This window comes from Rhipicephalus microplus, chromosome 10, assembly GCF_043290135.1.
Source record: "Rhipicephalus microplus isolate Deutch F79 chromosome 10, USDA_Rmic, whole genome shotgun sequence".
In the NCBI taxonomy this organism is placed as follows: domain Eukaryota; kingdom Metazoa; phylum Arthropoda; class Arachnida; order Ixodida; family Ixodidae; genus Rhipicephalus; species Rhipicephalus microplus.
Genome location: NC_134709.1, coordinates 9,040,485 through 9,059,347, shown reverse-complemented (window position 1 = coordinate 9,059,347; position 18,863 = coordinate 9,040,485). Strand labels below are relative to the sequence as shown.

The 18,863-nt window shown below is 43.0% G+C and overlaps 1 protein-coding gene across 4 annotated transcripts in view; it reads right to left on the bottom strand.

Annotated features, from left to right (window-relative positions):
- Positions 1-18,863, bottom strand: part of rictor (rapamycin-insensitive companion of Tor) — a 114,355-nt gene that overhangs the window by 30,770 nt on the left and 64,722 nt on the right. For 3 of the 4 annotated variants that reach the window (XM_075874996.1, XM_037431659.2, XM_075874997.1), the window contains 10 exons: positions 16,773-16,937; positions 13,719-13,874; positions 12,428-12,537; positions 11,436-11,616; positions 10,397-10,503; positions 9,592-10,114; positions 6,765-7,393; positions 2,794-2,947; positions 963-1,149; positions 207-311 (listed from right to left, as the gene is read on the bottom strand). In XM_075874996.1, the coding sequence (XP_075731111.1) occupies positions 207-311; positions 963-1,149; positions 2,794-2,947; positions 6,765-7,393; positions 9,592-10,114; positions 10,397-10,503; positions 11,436-11,616; positions 12,428-12,537; positions 13,719-13,874; positions 16,773-16,937 (2,317 nt within the window). Of the gene's footprint in view, positions 1-206; positions 312-962; positions 1,150-1,949; positions 2,023-2,793; positions 2,948-6,764; positions 7,394-9,591; positions 10,115-10,396; positions 10,504-11,435; positions 11,617-12,427; positions 12,538-13,718; positions 13,875-16,772; positions 16,938-18,863 lie in introns of those variants that run through there. The other variant, XR_012886444.1, reaches the window with a different exon arrangement.

The window sequence follows — 18,863 nt, the reverse complement described above, 5'->3', positions numbered from 1 at the left end:
GAAGCGGGGCCTTCAACGCCACACAGATTTGTGACATGCAACTTACTCATGACTGAAACCAAGACTAAACAGTCATACAAAAAGGCCATACAACATGGAATCTCAGACGCCTCAAAGAAATAAAGGTTTACATGACACAGGTAACTAAACATAGCACACACGAAGGTTTATCGAGAAAGAATGCATGAACTGCAGTCAATACTTACTAGTTTGACTAGAACGGGAAAAAGCAAATGCTCCAATGACCGCTTCACGAACATCCACACTACAGTGTTCCTCAATTGTCGGACTGACTGCACCAACCGGACTAACTGAAACATCGAAACCAGTAACAGACATTTCGCTTTGATCCAGAGCTCCTATATCAGCGACAAGAAACACACCGGCCAAACGCCTGAGCCAAGCTATCAACCATAACATTTGCAAGATCCCATGAACAAGTGCTGAGAAGAGAAACGGGAATAGCAAGCGTTTTACGAAAGCTAACCATTAGGAAAGATTTCTTTGGGAATGCATGTGCAGTTTACTAGTAACAATAATTTACCTCTAAACACACTGAACAACAAGCAACAAGCAGCAATCGATTTGGCACAGGAAATACTGACAACACATAATTTTTAGGTCAAAGTGTATTCTGCAATAACGTCAGTGTTGCTGGATTTTGCTGCTTGAAGAATTTGTCTGTACAACTTTTTTCGAGGTAATTTACCCTCTAGCGTCATTTCACAGTCAGAATGCTTGCAATAGAAGGTCTTGGGGTTGACAGACACAACTTAATCATGAATAAAGCTTTGTTTTCATAAAACTTATGTGACATTTGTAAAGTCCTGAAATTAGGTACAATTTATAAAGTACATAAGAAAACTCTAGAGAACTATAAACTTTTCAATTTTCTAAGCTTTTCGTCATTATATAAAGAAAATGTTCATAAAATATTTGAAAACAACAGTAGCAGGCCTCACCTGACTTCTCAGGGCTTCCAGCAAGCCTTTCCTTCATCTTAGCAACTCGCTCGATGCTGTGGCAGAGGAGACACTCTCGCGTCGTGTGCAGCTCAAAGCCATCACTCCGCTCTTCAACGCTTTCAGTCCCTTCAGACAACTTATCCTCACCACTGCCACCTGTAGATGGCTGTACGTGATCATAAACCTGCAACCAAAGATAAAAGAATACTTCGGCACAGGCATCTTACAAATTCTCTATGCAGTACAGCGGCCCAAAACATTAGCTATCGGGCGCAGCAGCCACTTTTTTGTATGTAATATGATGGAACCAAAAAATTGTTGTGTGCGCATGTGCCTTGTGGGTATGCACATGTCTGCACCGTTTTTGGGACTTAATTCAGTCATATAGAAAGATACATAGAAAAAACTGCCGCTTGAGCACGATTATCTAGCTGAAGATTTGGCCGACTGTTCAACGCAAACGATATGTGACAAGGAATTCTAAAACTGCATGCGCTTTGCTAGGCACAATTATGCTTCGTGATAAACAAAACATGGACAAGAATGGCACCAGGGACAAGGCTGTAGCTTCAACACTTTCTAGTAATTTCAGCCATCTTATAAGCTTTTTGAAGGAGTGTTTCTAGAGTATGGATAGAAAATGTGCTGATTTAAATTCTATAATTTCTAGCCCTGACATTTATTCAAATCTGTCCTGCCTTTGCACTAACACTTCGAGAGTAAAAAGTAGTAACCTCACACATCATGAGTGGCAGTGCTGCTAACAACACTCCAGGGATGCCAGCAAGACTTGCCGTATTGTCTTCCCCTACAACCTGGCTGGAGAACAGCTGCATTTTATTTTATTTGTTTGTATTCTCTAGACCTACACAGCACAACACCCATCAATTGCAACGCACCATGCTTTCCAGTGTACCATTCGTAGATTTCACCATTAGGAAGTAAGAAAAACATTTATAATAAGTGTCTATCCTATACGTATACCTGCAGCATCAGGGTCAGAAACAACCTCACTACTGAGTAGTGTAACTGCTTGTGGTAGGTGGTGTTAAACATCCTGCACAAAAGCACAAGTGTCATGTCTTAGTGAGTGAATAAGAGTCTGCACAGCATTGGAAACAAAACACAATCTTAGGGCTGATTCGCGAACGTTGGGACACACGCACACGCACACACACACACACACACACAAGAATGGGCTAAACATATAATTCTAGCACTACAGATCAGTTCTTAAAAACATGCACCAGCTAATAAAAACAACGAATAGATGTTACCGTTACATTTAAAGCCTTAGCCAGTTTAGCCCATGTTTTGCACAGCTCTTTCATTGCTGTGGTTGTACTTCCAAGGGAAGTGCTCTGATGCTAAAAGCTTCGATTCTGATTATGACAGTGAGTAGGTTCAGACTAGAAGGGAAGTGTAAATGAGATGAGCGTATAGTAAAACCAGAAGATTTAAGTGATGATCTTGTTGAATCCAAGAAGCATACAATGAACTGACAGAAACGTCAAAGTAGAAGCAAGTTGCCAAAAAGAGGGGTAGTGTACAATATTTAACATGACATGGCTGTTCTATAGACTTTTGAGGCAACAAGAGGCAGGGCACAAACACTCCTACACGCAAAAGTTCCAACTACAGACTGAAAGCTAATGTAGCTTAGCCCACTTAAGTGGGTTTCTGCTCTTCCCCATGCTAAGTCGGGCCAAAACTAGAATTCAAGCTTTAAAAATTTTGTGTTAGTTTTGTTACGAAGAATCCTGAACCCAAACTGCTTACAATGTACTGTGACAGACAACAACAGACACTGTTAGCTGCATCAACTTACAGAAAAGATTAGTGCAGTATCAACAGGCACGCAGAGTCCCATGAACCTCTCGTCGGTCCGTCCCGCTGATGATCGGGCCGTTGCTGCAGAAGCAGTGCTTGACATTGACATAGTCCGAATGCTGGTGGTGTCATCTGGATAAGGCTCCTCCCCTCTGTGTGTACAGAGGCAACAGAGCCGCATTAGCTGTAGCTACTCTTGGGCTATTCACACAGCATGGAAGTGATGGGCAATTGTAAACATGTATATTAAGATCCTGTGAGAAGGAAAATGCATAAGAGGGAGAAAGAAAATCAGGTGGGCAGATGAGATTAAAGGGATACTGAACAAAATTTTTGATGCCAAGACTTTCAGCCAAATTAAAAGATTTGGTCCTGAAATCGATAGATAGAAACTTCATTCCAGCCAGAAACTACAGGAAAATAATGAATTTAATGCATTTTTCAAAAACTGCCACATCAAACGGCTATGCTGTGAACTACAAGAGGTGTCGTTTGGTGATGTCACATCCACCCGAAAAGGGCAAGCTAACAATGCCAGCCATCACACGCATCTCTCGACTCGCTCATCTCCCTTTATGGCTCCCAGCATAGGTATGAACAGCACCCTTTACAAACAATGCTCCCAGCTGAGGTAAAACATCAGTGCTTTTGTGGAAAGGGAAGAGTGGAGTGAAAGGAAAGGTGGAGAAAAGAAAGAGAAGGACAGGAGCTCATGCACCCTGCATGCGCCTTGGCGACTGACGTCATGGCTCTCACTCGCGTGCAGCCACCACGCGCTGACAATCCAACAAAAATACAACCAACTGTTCAAACATATGGGACAATTAACTCTGTTCATCAGAACAGTCGCATCTCCCTAGTAAAATTTCTAAGTTTTGTCAGTTCTTCCAATTTTCGTTCAGTATCCCTTTACGAAGACAGCAGGTATGATGTGGCAGCAGAAAGCACAAGACTGGGTTGATTGGAGGAACATCGAAGAGGCCTTTGCTTTGCGGTGGGCGTAGTTAGGCAGATGATAATGGTGATATCAAGATGCATCAGGAGGGGCAGCGGGCTTCAGTCCTTTAGAGCATCTAAGACCGCAGTGATAACACTGTTCTGAAGCAGCTTCAAATGGTGTGTTTTGGAGCAATTTCTAGGGTCAAACATTATTCTTAATAGAAATATTTTACTTTGTGAAAACAGAAAATTCCAGTGGTCTTACTTGACATGCAATACTGATGAACCGACCAGAATTTCCAAAAATTAATAGTGCATGTTCCCGTGAATAAATTAATACAGCTTACAGAGCAATAATGAAGTGAAAACAAGAGATAAGTGATGCTTTGGATAGCTGCACATAGCTACTACAAAATTCCAAGTACGAGACCCCCCCCCCCCCCCCCCATTTCTGCGCTAATTTTATATTTTCACCTCGTTCTGAGAGCACACATCCTCCTTTTCCCCCCACCCACATCTTTATCTACACCCCCATCATGTACATCTTCACGAAACATGGCCTGCTTGAATCCCATCGAATCGTATACTTGGCAGCCCAACATCTCAGTGCCTTCAGGTGAAATTTATTGCCAAAATTTCATTCTCTGTTCAACTGCATTAGGATCACCCCCAAACTTAGCGCAAAACACCCATGATGATTTTCAGGATCCCATGAGCAAAAGCATGGCCTTCGAGATCTATATTCCAAGATGGTACTTATGATGACGTAGTCAGCTAAAATAAGGCCTTCGAGATATGTGTTTGTAGGTTAGAGCTTTTGTGATGGCAAATTATTAGAGGTGCTTCCATGTCAGGCTTCGCGCGTTTTGATCACGTTGACATCGTGCTTGATTTAATCTTGGGCCGTTCTTGTAATGCTTCGTGCCATGGAAAGTGAGAAGAGTTACGAGGAAGGCCGTATGCACTCTTTCTTTTTTTTACAACGCAATATTTGGTGTTACTACATTGAATATTGGTGCCGTTCCGAGAAAGCGTCCTTCTCTGCCCTCCACTTAGCTGGTAATTTCGAATTGTTAGGGGAGGGGTGGGGTTAACAGTAAGCCTCAGATGAATTAAGAAAGTCCATGTTAATAAAACACCACAGTTTACATGAACTGAGAATTAGACTTAAGTAAATAAGACTTGGTTTCATTCTAAACCCAATGAGACTGAAAATAAATTCGACAGAAGATCCGAGAGGAAAATACAGATAAACAATACACTGCATAGCTAAACCTGACTACACTTCAACAATTTTTTAACACAAAAGTGTTCTATTCCAGTACTTGAACTGGTATAGCGCATTACGGGGAAGAAGAAACGGCCGAGCAGACCGACACAAGAGGACAGAGCGCTAACTTCCAACTGTTGGAAGTTAGCGCTCTGTCCTCTTGTGTCGGTCTGCTCGGCCGTTTCTTCTTCCCCGTAATGCGCTATACCAGTTCAAGTACGACGAACCAACTCGCCCAATCTTCAACACTCGTGTTCTATTCCAGGCTCCACCAAGACTTCTATGACGCATTTCCCTCACTGATATGACGTTGTAGTACTAACGCTACCAAATGAGAAAGAAAAACATTCAAGAAAAAGTTCTCCAACGTGGGTCGAACCTCTGACTCCTTTAGAAAATAATGAAAGGCACCTGGTGCTCTACCGACTGAGCTATCAAGACATTTGCTGGGTGCCGTAACGAACGCGCCTCATATCTTTCACACATTCTCTCTCGCTCTGTGCTCTCTGTTGGTGAAGCGGGGCGGTGCTGTCGTCTGTGAGTGCTCAAGAGGAGTGATGCGGCATGACACAGTTAAAGCATGGCGTCTCGAGATTGCACCCCAGAAAGTAGTCTTGAAGGCCACGGTGAAAGCTTTTCAATAGCAGTGAAAAACCCTGACCGAGCGAGCATACGATGCAGTTATGCTCTTTGCCTTTCTCTTCATGTTAGTGCGTGACAACTCATCGTTGAAGTCGTGCTGCTTCCACATGCACCAACGACGTTTCACCGCCGACTATTTCAAGTGTGATAGCACCGGCTTATTAAATAAAAAAACTGCTGCAGTAAGCACTGCAGCATGGCGACGATATCGACTGGTCATGATGGAGCAACACTGAGGTCAGCTAGATGTGGAATGCCATCGTGTGTTCACAGCTCAAGCTATGAACCTCTGCATCCCAAGTGCTCAAGCACAGTATGCGTAAGTGCTGACGTAGGTTTAACCCCTTCGGCGGTGGTGTGCGCAATTGTACACATAAGTTTGGAGGCACCTCATGCACCAAGTGTTTCCTCAAATAGCTTGAAACTTATTATGTACATTTGTGGAAGCTTCCGGCATTGGGCATCTTGTGGTAATTTAACCTTATTGTGCACCATATTGCTTCACAGGGTCACTTTGCTCGAGAAAATACCATGTTTGACAATCATGCGACATGCCACGTTCCAAGATCAACGTTAAGAGTTTATTTTTTTTTGTGTGCTGAAAACAAATTGTAGCATGAAAAATACAAACTGAATGCATTTTGGGCCTAATATCATACTTTTTTAAGCAAAAACGGTAGGTGAGTGATTGTACTATAATTAGGTACTTAATTACATGCTAATTTTTACTAACTACATAAACTCACAACACCTTCCTTCATTTCCTTTCTTGGACTAATACTGAGTGCCTTAAAATCAAGTCATGGGAATCGACTTGCAGGCAGTGAATCTTAATTCGCGCCTGAAAGGATTAAAGAGCACACACCATGCCGTTTCTCTCCCTAACTGACAATCTTTGATGATGTGCATAACGGGTAGCAGGGTTAATTAAAAAACCAGCTTGATTCGCAGGTTTCTTACGGTCCCAGTTACTTCGCATTAGTGAGGTCTTACTGTACTTTCCATGTTGGACCATATACTATCCACACAGGCTATTGGTCCCAGTATTTTGTAAGCATTCTCTGTAATTGCACTTTAATAAAACACATTTCAGTCAGATTTAATTTGAAACTACTCACATGTAGAAGCCACTACGATCGAGACTCCAACCAGCAAAAGATGGAGGCGAAAAGAGCTCCCCGTGCGGCTCTGTACCATCGCAGCCAACCGAACAGACACGCTTCCGACGGCGGCGCATTGAGGAGGCCTCACGCACTGCCCGCAGCGTCGCATAGCCTGCCACATCCCGTGCACTCGTGTACATCAGCACCGGAGAGTCTGGAGACAGGGGACTTGTCGCGGTGCTGCTCCGCGTAAGTGTCCGCACACCGCCAATAAATCCCCTGGGCCTCCGCGGCATCACAGCACCATCACCCCTGTTCCCACCCAGAGTGCTTAGTGAGGTCGAGCTCGCAATTGGGCTCAAAGTCTGCACTGTCCTCGCTGTGGCAGCATTCTCGTCGCACGAGCTCACACCGCTCGTCGTCGAGTCTGTGCAGCTGTCAGACCGGCTCTTGCCGGTGGTGATGGCACTCTCGTTGCTGTCACTCCGCTCTCCTTTCACCTCGGCATTGCTGGAACTTTTCTCAGTAAAGGATGTCTCAGTGCCCGAGTCACGGCTCCCTCCAAACGAGCTCGACCTATCCTTTGAGCTGTCAGGCACCGACAGCAGCCTGCACTCAGCAACAGAAGGGTGTACTGCAACTGCCTGAAATGTGTCCAGTACAATTACATTTAGAGTGTAACATACAATATGCAAGGACTCAAAGTACAATATTTACATCAACCAAATAATAACAATCATTGTAGGGATTTTACGTCCCAAAATCATGATTAGATTATTAGAGATGCCACAGTTGAGGGCTCTAGAAGTTTCAACCACCCGAAAGTCCTTTTAAGGGATACTAGAAAAAATGTTTACCACCAAGATTTTCAGTCATATTGCAAGACTACGTGTTGAAATCAAGAGACAAAACCTTCATTTTAAGTCGGAAATTAGAGAAAAACATTTAATTTAATCCCGTTTTCACAAACTGCCACATCTAGCAGAAACTCCATAAACTAAAGGTGACACCTAGTGTCATTTCAAGCACCAGTGCCAACAACGCCAGCTGCTGCCTGCGTCAAATCGCTCAGCTCCCACTACGACTTCCAGAACCACTATGAAAGGCAACGGCAGTGAGCAATTTTCCCGCCGAGGGTAAAGCATCAGCGTTTTTGTGGAGGGGGAGGTGAAAGAAGAGGTGGAGAACCTTAAGCCACTGCATCATCTTTCCAAAAAATGGAACAATCATTTTAATATTCAAGAATACCAGACCAGAATGAACATTTAAGCTAATTTTTTTGTTCACTCTGTCTGTCATTTGTCTTGTGATGACCAGGTGCACTTTAATAACAAAGATTTATTTTTTTCCAAGCTGTCACCACCTGCTTACATGCCTTTTGGCAAAACAGGGTATTTCTGAATAAATGAATGAATGAATGAATGAATGAATGAATGAATGAATGAATGAATGAATAAATAAATAAATAGGAACATGCCACAGTCTTCATTAAAAAAGAGGTCTTGTAATGTTAAATTCAAGTACATTTTTAGTTTGAGCTTGATAAATTGAGCTTGAAAACAGTGGACAGGAAATGAAAGCTGTATTGAGAATTATATGATCAAAACTAAAGTTTGTCAAAAGAGGAACAGAATATGTGCTCCACACTGGCAGTAAATGCAATCAGGACAATCAAACAACGAAGCTTAAAGCTTCAGGACATCACCCAACTAAGACAAGAAGGTCAATTACAGGGTTTGTCCGCTCATCAAAATGCCACATCTGGACCGAAGACTGCCCGAGTTTGTTCAATGTTAATCAGCCCCAGATGAAAACAATCATGCATTTTCACTACCTATATTCACAAATCAATCTTCTGCATATCACTTCTCTTTTTCATCATTTATGTGCTTTTGCACATGCTTCATAATATATTAAACCAGACATCAGAAACCATTCTTGTTTTATATTTGCTTTCCTTAGCATCCCTGTGCCTTTAATAGTTTACATTTCAAGTTTAATAGTTTATATTTCAATACTTCAACAAAGACATGGCAAAGAAGTGGCAAGTATAAGGTTGGTTTGTTCGCCCTTTTCACATCAAGAAATACGTGGCAAACAAATTAGGTACAATAGACTCAGTATGATTCACTCTGATAATCCACACTTTTGATCAATTCAAACAAAACTAAATTTTTTGGTTGGCCCTCTATTCTTTCAATGTATTTAAAAGCCTCTCAATTCATACTTCATCATTAAGTTAATTCATACTTTTTGCAGGTCCTTACCAAGAAATATTAGCTGTTTTCTCACCACTATTTAAAAAATTGTGTGCTTATATATTCCTAATAGTTTAAAAATGAAAAATAAGCACCTGAGGCCTTCAAAGAAAGACTTTGCAAGTAAACACATGTTTGAAACGAAGCACATGCATGGTAAATTATGACGCCTCTCAACTGGTATAGAGAGCTTTGCGCTGAAGGCACATACCTATAGCAATGAAGCAGTTGGCAATTCAAGATTCTTCAAAAGGCCTGATCAGCAGTAAATGGCCAATAAACTTGTGAACTTTACACCTCTGCTTTCTGTTCACTGCGTGCAGTTAGGGCTTAAAAACACTAGAAACATTTTTAAATGTGATAAAATCAATGCCTAATTACCTCACCCAGAGTCATCTATCTGAAAACTTCTGATAATTCAAACTTCTTCATAATTCATCAAACAACATTCAGAGGTATCTTCAAATTTGAATTAATGAGAGTCAACTGTACAAGTATAAGATTGGTTCGTCAACACAAGCCAATGTTTGCAAGAGGCACTATAGGTAACGTTTCTAAACAGGTAATCGTTACAGCAAACAAACCTCCGGACTCTTGTAGACCTGTCTCTGCGTTGTCTCCCCATCTGCATCGTGCCTCGCATCGCCCGGCCTACAGTCCGACGAGGAACGCGGCCTCCGAGACGAGGCAACCAGAGCATCGTGTCGAGGGGACAGAGTCACATTGCGCGGCAAGGTCTGTGAATGACGCACGCCACTGTTGCTGCTCTCTGCTTGGGACTTCGCCTGCTCCGACACAAAGTTGAGAGTCCTCCGCTGCGGCGTCTCACCAGCGTCGACGCAACTCAGGGACGACGCTGCGGAGCCGTGAAAGCGCCTGTGTAGAGCACTGGCGGTGAGCATCTCGCTCTGCTGGCTCCCTGCACTGCTTATGGACCAGGTGTGTGCCCGGAGTGGTGCAGGTGACGTTTTCACAGCACGCAGCGTGTCCGATGCCACAGGCCAAACCTCGTTGTGCTTGTGCTGGACGCAGTCCCAACCAAGGCCACTAAGATACTCGACAGAGTCTCCCGTGCTGGCCAGTAAGCACAGCACATAAAAGCACACCCTGTGAAAGGAAGACAAACGTAGTGAAAAATAGTAGAAAGCTCTCAAGTCCAGTGTGAATACAGAAAAGTGAATTGTCACTGCGTTACAAAGGAGCGTACAGTGAGAGGTCATTAGTGATTTTGCTGGCTCATGTGCCACCTATGGGCCAAATCACTGAATATGTGGCACTGCTGCTGAATACTAATGAGATCGAACAGACAATCATGCCAAGGGAAGTATAGGAAATCGTTTTGTATAAAAACAATATTCAGGACACAGTGGCCCTGAAGTAAAAACTCACCCTCTAATTGAGTATATTGGAGACTCTTGTGCCATTCTGACGACAGATGAGAGCACATCTGCATCTGCCACAAGTGCAAAGCCTTCTGGTGATGTTCCAACATGGCCCTGCAAAATAAAAAGAAAATGCCTTTTCCTTACTGTCTACATTTGCCGAGACACGAATCTCATACATTGATTTCATCAATGACACACTACACTAAATATATAGATAAAATTTTGCACCTGGTTTCTAGGTTCAGTAAGCGAGAAATCGCATAAAAAATAAAAATGAAGGTGCCAACACTACCTTGAAGTTGCTGCGTCAAACGCTGCGATGTCATAGATTTTGACGTCTACATAGTCCCAAATCAGCAAAAACGAAGTACATGTTCACCTGAGGGGGTCATAGACTTAAGAAGTTTCAGGAAACTTCATTCAGCCGACGTCCCCAAGAATATAAAAAATAGACTGCAAAATCCGTGACATCACGTGCGGAAATTTTGAAGCAAAAGTTAAAAATGAAACATTAGCCTTTATTTCCTCTTCTATTAATAAATATATGATGAAAAAATTGATTGATTGACATGTGGGGTTGAACGTCCCAAAGCCACCATACGATTATGAGAGATGCCGTAGCGGAGGGCTCCGGCAATTTCGGCCACTTGGGTTCTTTAACGTGCACGCAAATATGAGCACACAGGCCTACAGAATTTCTGCCTCTATAATGAAAAAAAAAATGATAATAATAACTAATGACATTATAATTCTCGGAGCAGACTTTATCAATCTGATATATTTCTTTTATTATTGTAATCATTTTCCTGTACATATATTTTTCGAGTGCCATTATAATGCATTTTCATTCATGCATTGTATTTCAACCTGCTAAACTCCTGAAGGGGTTGCAGTAAAAATAAATAAAAAAATTAAAACATTCTTGTTACACCTCAGTGTTTCTTCAACTGCATTCTTTAGAACACCTCAAATGCCGGCCATGTGTTGTTGCACATAAATCCAGATATATTAAAAGTCCTGCCATTGCACAACAAAATGCATACCACTGTCCACAGTGATGCCTTGAGTCGCAGAAGGGCCTCTTCATTCGACATGTCGCCAGCCATGACAGTCTCAAAATGGTGCTCCAGGCTTCCATGCTTCTGTAGATACTCCAGCCCTTCTTTGTGCTGTACCATCTGGCCATAGAGGTGAGGAGGGGCAAACACATCTTGCACTTTGAGTCTGCAAAAGAAAAGCAGTCCAATGAATTCTAAACAGAGTTTGGACCTGCACAACGACAAGAAAGGGTCAAAGTCACATGTTCAATTGAATAAAAAGTCAAGTGTTCCATTCCACTCCTTCTCAGCAACATTGGAATGAAGAGGGAGTATTAAAAACAGCTTTCTACTAAGCAGAAACTTAGTCTTATGCTTCCCATAAACCAGGGGTTCTCAAGCATGTTGGTGCCAGGGAAGAATGCTAAGCTAGAATAAGTTCCAGGGAGCCTCCCCCAACTCCCCCTTCTCCCAGTGAGCTTTTTTTTCATTTTTTATTTTTAATAAATTTAAAAGCAAGGGTATAAAAAGTCCAAGAAAGAGAAAAAAGACAACCACCTGTTTGTAGCATAAAGCCACAAGGAAAACCGTACGGATTTCTCAGAAAGAAAAGCCTCTTATGCGCCAAAAAATTTCTCCTGGTCCAGATGAACTTATCGGCAACTAAGAGGCTTTTTTTGCAAAGAAATCCGTATGGTTTCCCTTGTGGCTTCATGTTACATATGGGTGGTTGTCTTCTTTCCCTTTATTAACCCTTCCACCACCTTTTGGGTTTTTGCAGAACTCATTTCCATATAAAAAGTTGATTCACCAATATGCGACTTAACTCACTTTATTTTTTCAAACCTTCCGACTTTCTGCTTATGCTAGCGGTATCTATGGCAGGCTTGGATCATTTCATCAAATGAATAACAAACACAATGGTGCTTGAAGTGCACCCAGTTCAGTCATCTCAAAGCCATGAAATTATATAACATGAACAACACCAAAGCACATACCTCGTGTTACTGCTCCGCCTTCCATAGGTTCCATCTTCACCTCGCTGATGCCAGGTCACTGCTTGACTGATGGCATCTTCAACAATCTTCACATATCGAAGATTGTCAACCTGTACAAAAAAAAAGCCCTATGTCGACTAAACACCCTATTAAGACAAGTCAGGCACATACGCTTATCAAGTAGTCATTAAGACTGTCTTTGTCTAACCACTGATGGCCACGTATCACGACACACATTGAGAGCACAAGCTAAGTTTGTTAAAAACATGGACAAATATGCAAAGCGGTCATCTCCAGCGACAATAACCTGCTAGGTAAAACATCGTCCAATGTTAGGCATTCTGTACATCAATGTACTAATGCTGGTCATCAGTGACAATGAGCAGTGCAGTCCAGTGTTAAAGAAAACGTGTCATGGTGAACTTTCGCCTTTGGCGAGTGAGCAGTCACCCTAATAGCAGATGATCTGTTGGTGGTTAAAGCATCAGTTCATGTGAATGAGCCTTGCAACTGTTCCGCAGTGTAGCCAGCTGCTTCTGCACCAATAAAGCCAACATAACTAAGTTTAAATAAATGAGAAAGCACCACTCATTTGAAGAGTTGAGCTAGTTTGCAAGTTAACTTTTTTAAGAACAGATGAAAAAATGCCAGGCCTGTGCATAATGCGCAGCACAGTCACAGCTAAAGCTGGACGAGCAGCCTTCCACAGCCTTTTCTGAACACTCTTCAGGTAACGGCTGCAAGCACACTTGCTGGGTACTAAGCCATAAATGATTATAATTCTTTTTGTAGTAGGGAGGCATTCACAAAGGAATTTTGTGCAATATTTTCATGCTGTGGCTGACGACGAACAATTATGCCTGAAGCTTTAGTAGTAGGTTGGAGCATTCGATGACAGACTTGCTTTACAATTCGCATTGTGTTATGCCAGGTTGTTCCTTTGCTATTCTAAAACACTTTATAACTCATATTAACAAGATTGTATTTCCTGACATCAAGCCTGCATAAAGTCAATTTGCGACGCAGTTTCAAGCACATGTGTGGTAGACTACCAGAGCTGGCACATTGGGAATCCGGGTTCGAATCCCATTGTGTCCTAGGTGTTTTTTCATAACTTAGTTTCTTTTTTTTTTCTTATTTCGCACGATAAAGGTTACGAACACCAGCAGTAGCAGGCTACTGCAGCACACGCGACCCTTGTTGAGATCTTATTAAAGCTTTCGTCATAAAAAAGAAGTCAGTCATAGTAGCCAAAACAGGTGCACCAGCCAAAGAGAGCGCTTGAACGAACCTCATCCCACTTGCGCAGCTGATGTGCCAGCAGTTCGGCTTCCAGCATGTACTTGAAGCCACTTGGCACAGACAGGAAACGGATGTGCAAGAGCAGGCCTCGGTCACCGAACGATAGTAGCACTGGGCGCAGTGCGATCAGGGCTTCCAGATTTTCCTGCCAGTGGTTAAAGAGTGGTTGAAACGAACAGAAAACATAGAGCTGCTACATTTCTATGCACCACTGTGAATTGAAATATCAAATTGCGTTCTCTGCATCATCAGCACCAGGGTTGGCAGCGACACCTCATCACACTGTGACCAGCCATAGCATGTTGAGAAAACTTTCACATAGAACCAACTTTTTGGGAAAAATATAAGTAGTAAAAAGGAGAATAGAAATACACCTTACAGTGACGGGTATGTCCTCGGTGAAACATCTGTGCACAAGCAGAAAAATTATAAATGGTGACTAACGCGCATTTAGGTTAAGCAGCACCCAGCATTTCTGGGTACAGCGCGGAAAAAACAGAGGAGATGCTCAAAAGTAAGAGGGATAACAGAGACAAGACCTATTCATTCAAGAATGTCCCCCCCCCCCCCCCTTTATTCTCTCTTTTTCTTATTTTTTTAACGCTCTGTACCCAAGAATGAATCACAAACTTGCCCAAGCTCATACCTAAGCGCCACACAGTTGCCAACATGGCTGCTGCAGTTACATCCTCAATTACTATTTTAATGTAGTACAGCTGTGCTAGGGTGTATTTTTTTAAAGGGGCGTGCAACAATTTTTCAGCATGGTTGGAAAACGCTGCTGAACAGCAGTCAAGGATCCAGAGAACATTTATAGCGCAGCACGCAGCTTGCAATTGACAATGAATTCTCAAAGCTGGCTCCGCTCCTTGCTGATCATGACATCACAAACGCTATGGCGAAATGGCAGTTGCTGGAAATGGGCAGGGTTTACAGCCGGCGACTTCAAGCGCTTCTTTTGCATTGAAATTAACCTTTTACAGCCCACTTTTCATGTCTGTACAAGCATAACAAACCCTTTACTTCTATTGCAGGAGAGTTTCTTGAAGGGCCAGTTGGTACATGATACTGAGGGGAACAGCGCAATGAACGAGATGGAGAAAAAGAGGTGTCATGTGTTCGTTCTTCTCCGTCCCGTTTTTTACGCTGTTCCCCTCAGACTTGAACTTCTAGTTTATGCTCAAAACTAGACATTGTTGGGTGACCGTGTCTTGGCCCCATGGACAATAAAGAGCAAAACAATTTTTCACATATTAGTAAAGTACAATTTCACAATCCTGAAAACACTACTCTTACTGTTACAGGAGGCTTGGTAAGCGAGAAGACGAATGAAAAGAAAATTCAGGTGGAGATGCCACCTTAAGATACCAGCACCAAACACCGTGACGTAATAGATTTTGAAGGCATCTACTAGGTCCTATGTAGCTTGTAATCGATAAAAATGAAGTACATTGTCATCTGTGTGTGCCATAGACCTAGCACACAGTGTTTCAGAAAATTTCATTGCGCCAATGTCGCGAAAATACGAAAAGATAAATTTAAAAATTTCTGACATCCCACATGGAATCTCGGCACGAAATTTAAAAATCAAACTTCAACCTTGATTTTGTCCACTAATAATTAACTCATGATAGTGAAACATATGAAATTAGAGTTCTCAAATTGCAGTTGGCTAATTTAAACCAAGTCATTGCTTCTCTTCAGCGTCTCTTTAAAAAGGGGTGGTGCCACCAAATTTGTGGCATGCATGTTCTTTGCTGTAAGCGTTTTTTTCAGCTTCAGGAAGCAAGATACACGCACCAAGATTCGTTTATTTTCGCTAAATAATTTAATATCTCTCTACTTTTGTGGCCCATTTTCGGTTTCAGTTTCGCGGCGCCAAGTTGGGCAGTGACGTCGATGCATAGGTGGCCTGGTCTCGTGAGCACACAAGGCTGTGACGCACATCGTGTTGTGTTCCGTCTGCTCTCATTCACACGTGCCACACCAAGTGCCAGCAAAACAAATGCGCTGACAGCCGCCATGGCCAGCTGCAGTAGCATTGAGGCAGTGGCAAGGAAAAAGGCAGCCTGAAGGAAGCAAAGCGTTTATATTTACAACGTATGTACAGAACGTGGATGAGGAAGCTGCCCAATTCCAGATGCACTGGCCTTTTATAGGCGCCGAGATGCTGAAAGAGGAGGGGGCATCCCCGCTGTTAGACCCGCGCAGCGTTTTTGACGGACGCCTACGTTGTCCCTGAAGGATGTGTCGAGGGTATCTTCGAAAGCACCCAGTGTCCTTGACGGACACACACAGTGTCTCTGCAAGGGACGCCAGCACACTCGTAACAGCACGCATGCGAGTTCTCCCCTTGTTCACAACATGGGCACCCATCCGTTGTACAAAACAGCTCTTCAACAAAAGGATCATAGCCCAGTATTTGGCAAAGAACGAAGTCTGTTTGGGCGTTTCATTGTTGTTTGTCTCGGGAATTCGTGAAAACTCATTGGGTCATTGAATCTACTCGGCCAGAAGCATAGTCACTACGCAGGTAACCCACCGGATGCCTTCAGCACTCAAGCACGCTGAATCCCTTTGTAGGCTTCAATGTGTAGCACTTTGCCAAGAATTGATCGAAACTCAGTGAGTAATACAGCAACCGATGCTTTGCTGGTACGCTGAGTAAGCTCGTTTCGGAGATGACGGAGGTCACTCACGTCACTACAGATCTGGTGTGACGTCACGACAACTGCGGTTGCTTCTGCTATTCTGAACCACCAGTGTTGTTGCACAAGCGATGGGCCTAGATCGCGAGAGCGAGCATTCAGCTACACTTTTAGAAGTGAATTAAAATATATTCTAGCGTTTGCTGAGTCCGACCCTTCATGCGCACAGTCCTTACATATGAGGAAACCCACAACAGGCTCGGAATAGCCTCAAAATTTGGTGGCACCACCCCTTTAAAGCAATGGTTTGACTATATTTGAACTCTCTTTGCACAGCTGCATGCTAAAGATCTCCAATATACTTCACAGCTAACAGAAAATACAAAGATGCCCACCTTGACATCACAGGCTTCATCCAAGATGGAAGCAGCCGTCAGCATGACTGCACGGTTCGGGTCACAAAGCTGAATCACAAGAAGCTCCATGACCCACTTTCTGAAGTCCAAGAGTTCCAGACGAAGCAGGACCCTGAGGAACTTTGTTGCGTAAAGTCGAGCGTCCTGCAAAGGTGTTCCAAAAACAAAAATGGCAGTAAACTCATCCACTAAGTCAACAATCAGGATGCGCTACAGGTGAATCACATATAAGAAAACCTAAGTGAGCTTACTGCAACAAATTTCGGCATTTAGGCAGTGATTCTATGTGGCACACAGAAATACAGAAATAGTAGCATAAATGCCTTCGGAAACTCAAAATGAAGTATTGTCAAAAGAGCTTGGCCGCATACCCCCAACATACCAAGAAACTGTGAAGAGGTTCATTTGTAACAGTTACCCTAAATCTAAAGCAACTTAAACAAAAATACTGCAGCACCTTATTTCTTTGAGCTGGTAGAGCTGTCCAAAATAATTTCCTTCAAATCAACAAAACATATAAAATTATATGACTGCCTGACCATTGTGGGCATTTTAAATGCAGATAACAATTTAATCACATACTCAAGGCTCACTATCACTAGTACAATGAGGGTGACAATGCGGACTTCATAACTGTATTATTCATACTTATACGGGTCGAGTGCACAGAACGACATGGACAAGAGGAATAGACGTACACTCTTCACTAGTACAAAAATGTGCAGGGTGAAGAATACAGTCGATCCCAGATATATCAAACTCGAGTATAATGAATTATTGGCCATATCAAACAGTCAAGAAATTCCCTTAATTTTTCCATGCAAAAGTATGGGACCGGTGTACCCATATATTGAACTCTCTCACTGCGGGGTATTCGCTATATCGAACGCTGCACCGTGCTGAAAGTGCATTTTTCCTAGCAAATATTGCCCAATTTCCAGCCGCGTTCTAACAAGTTCCGATCCCTTTGAACGTACATGTAACGAAAAGGTGGTGTTATTCCATCGCACTAATCTGGTTTGTTGCACAGCGCTTGCAAGTTCACCTATATGTTTGATGCACAATCTGTCGGTATTAACAAGCGGGCATAGTGTTTTTCAGGAAGACCGATTGCCGAGGACACCCAAATGAGAATGCGAATTAGGCAATCTCGTTGTAATGTTAGAGCACAATGGCATGCGAGCCTGAAAAGCATGGACTTTGAGACGTGCGACCTTGCAACATAATTTTGGTGTTCGATTTTAAAACGCACGTCTTGGGGGCTACAATTTTTCTATCTTTTCGCATCAAAGCAGCTGAAAGCAGCGGCTGCCAGCTACAAAGCCACAAGTGACATTGATATTGCCAACATGTTGACCACCATGTCGACGTTGAGAACTCGGCTACACTAACTCGGGGAAGGTGGGAACTCTGCTTTATCTCTGTTATACAGTTAAACCTGGATATAACAAAGTTGGTAAATTCCGGGGAAAATTCGTTATGAAGAAGTTTTCGTTATATGCAGGTTCGGTGGGAAAATTCGTAAAAAAAAGTGCAAATTAAACAAAAGGGGGACTGAAGGCAGAGCTAACCCCAAACACTCATTTTACAGTAAAAACAGCGTTATTATTGTGATAGCAATTATATGGACACTCTCGGCAGGTTCTTGCTGTCGCCGTCATGTTCCGCAACAAGTTCAAATTGATAACATGCCCCCGCGCATCGTAACTTTCATGAGCGGGTCAAAGCGCGCGTGAGCGCTGCTGAAGCAGAGATCAAATGAATCGGCCCTTCTCCATTGCCTGGAAAGTACATACATCTCCCACGTGTTAGCACTGCCATGGGATGCTCAAACAGAAAGTAAACCACCAGTCTTGAACGAGCATGAAACAATGCGGGGAGGGGGGGGGGGGGAATCGCTCGAGTAGCAATTTGATTTAAAAGGCAGTCACGATCGCTGGCGCGCTTGCTATCTCGGCGGGTATTAGTGCGGTTTCAACACGAAAAGACTGTGTGGAAAGAGGAAACACAATCGTTCCGGTCAAAGTCGAAGGCACACAATTCTCCCCATTGAAGGATAAGTGGGGGGCG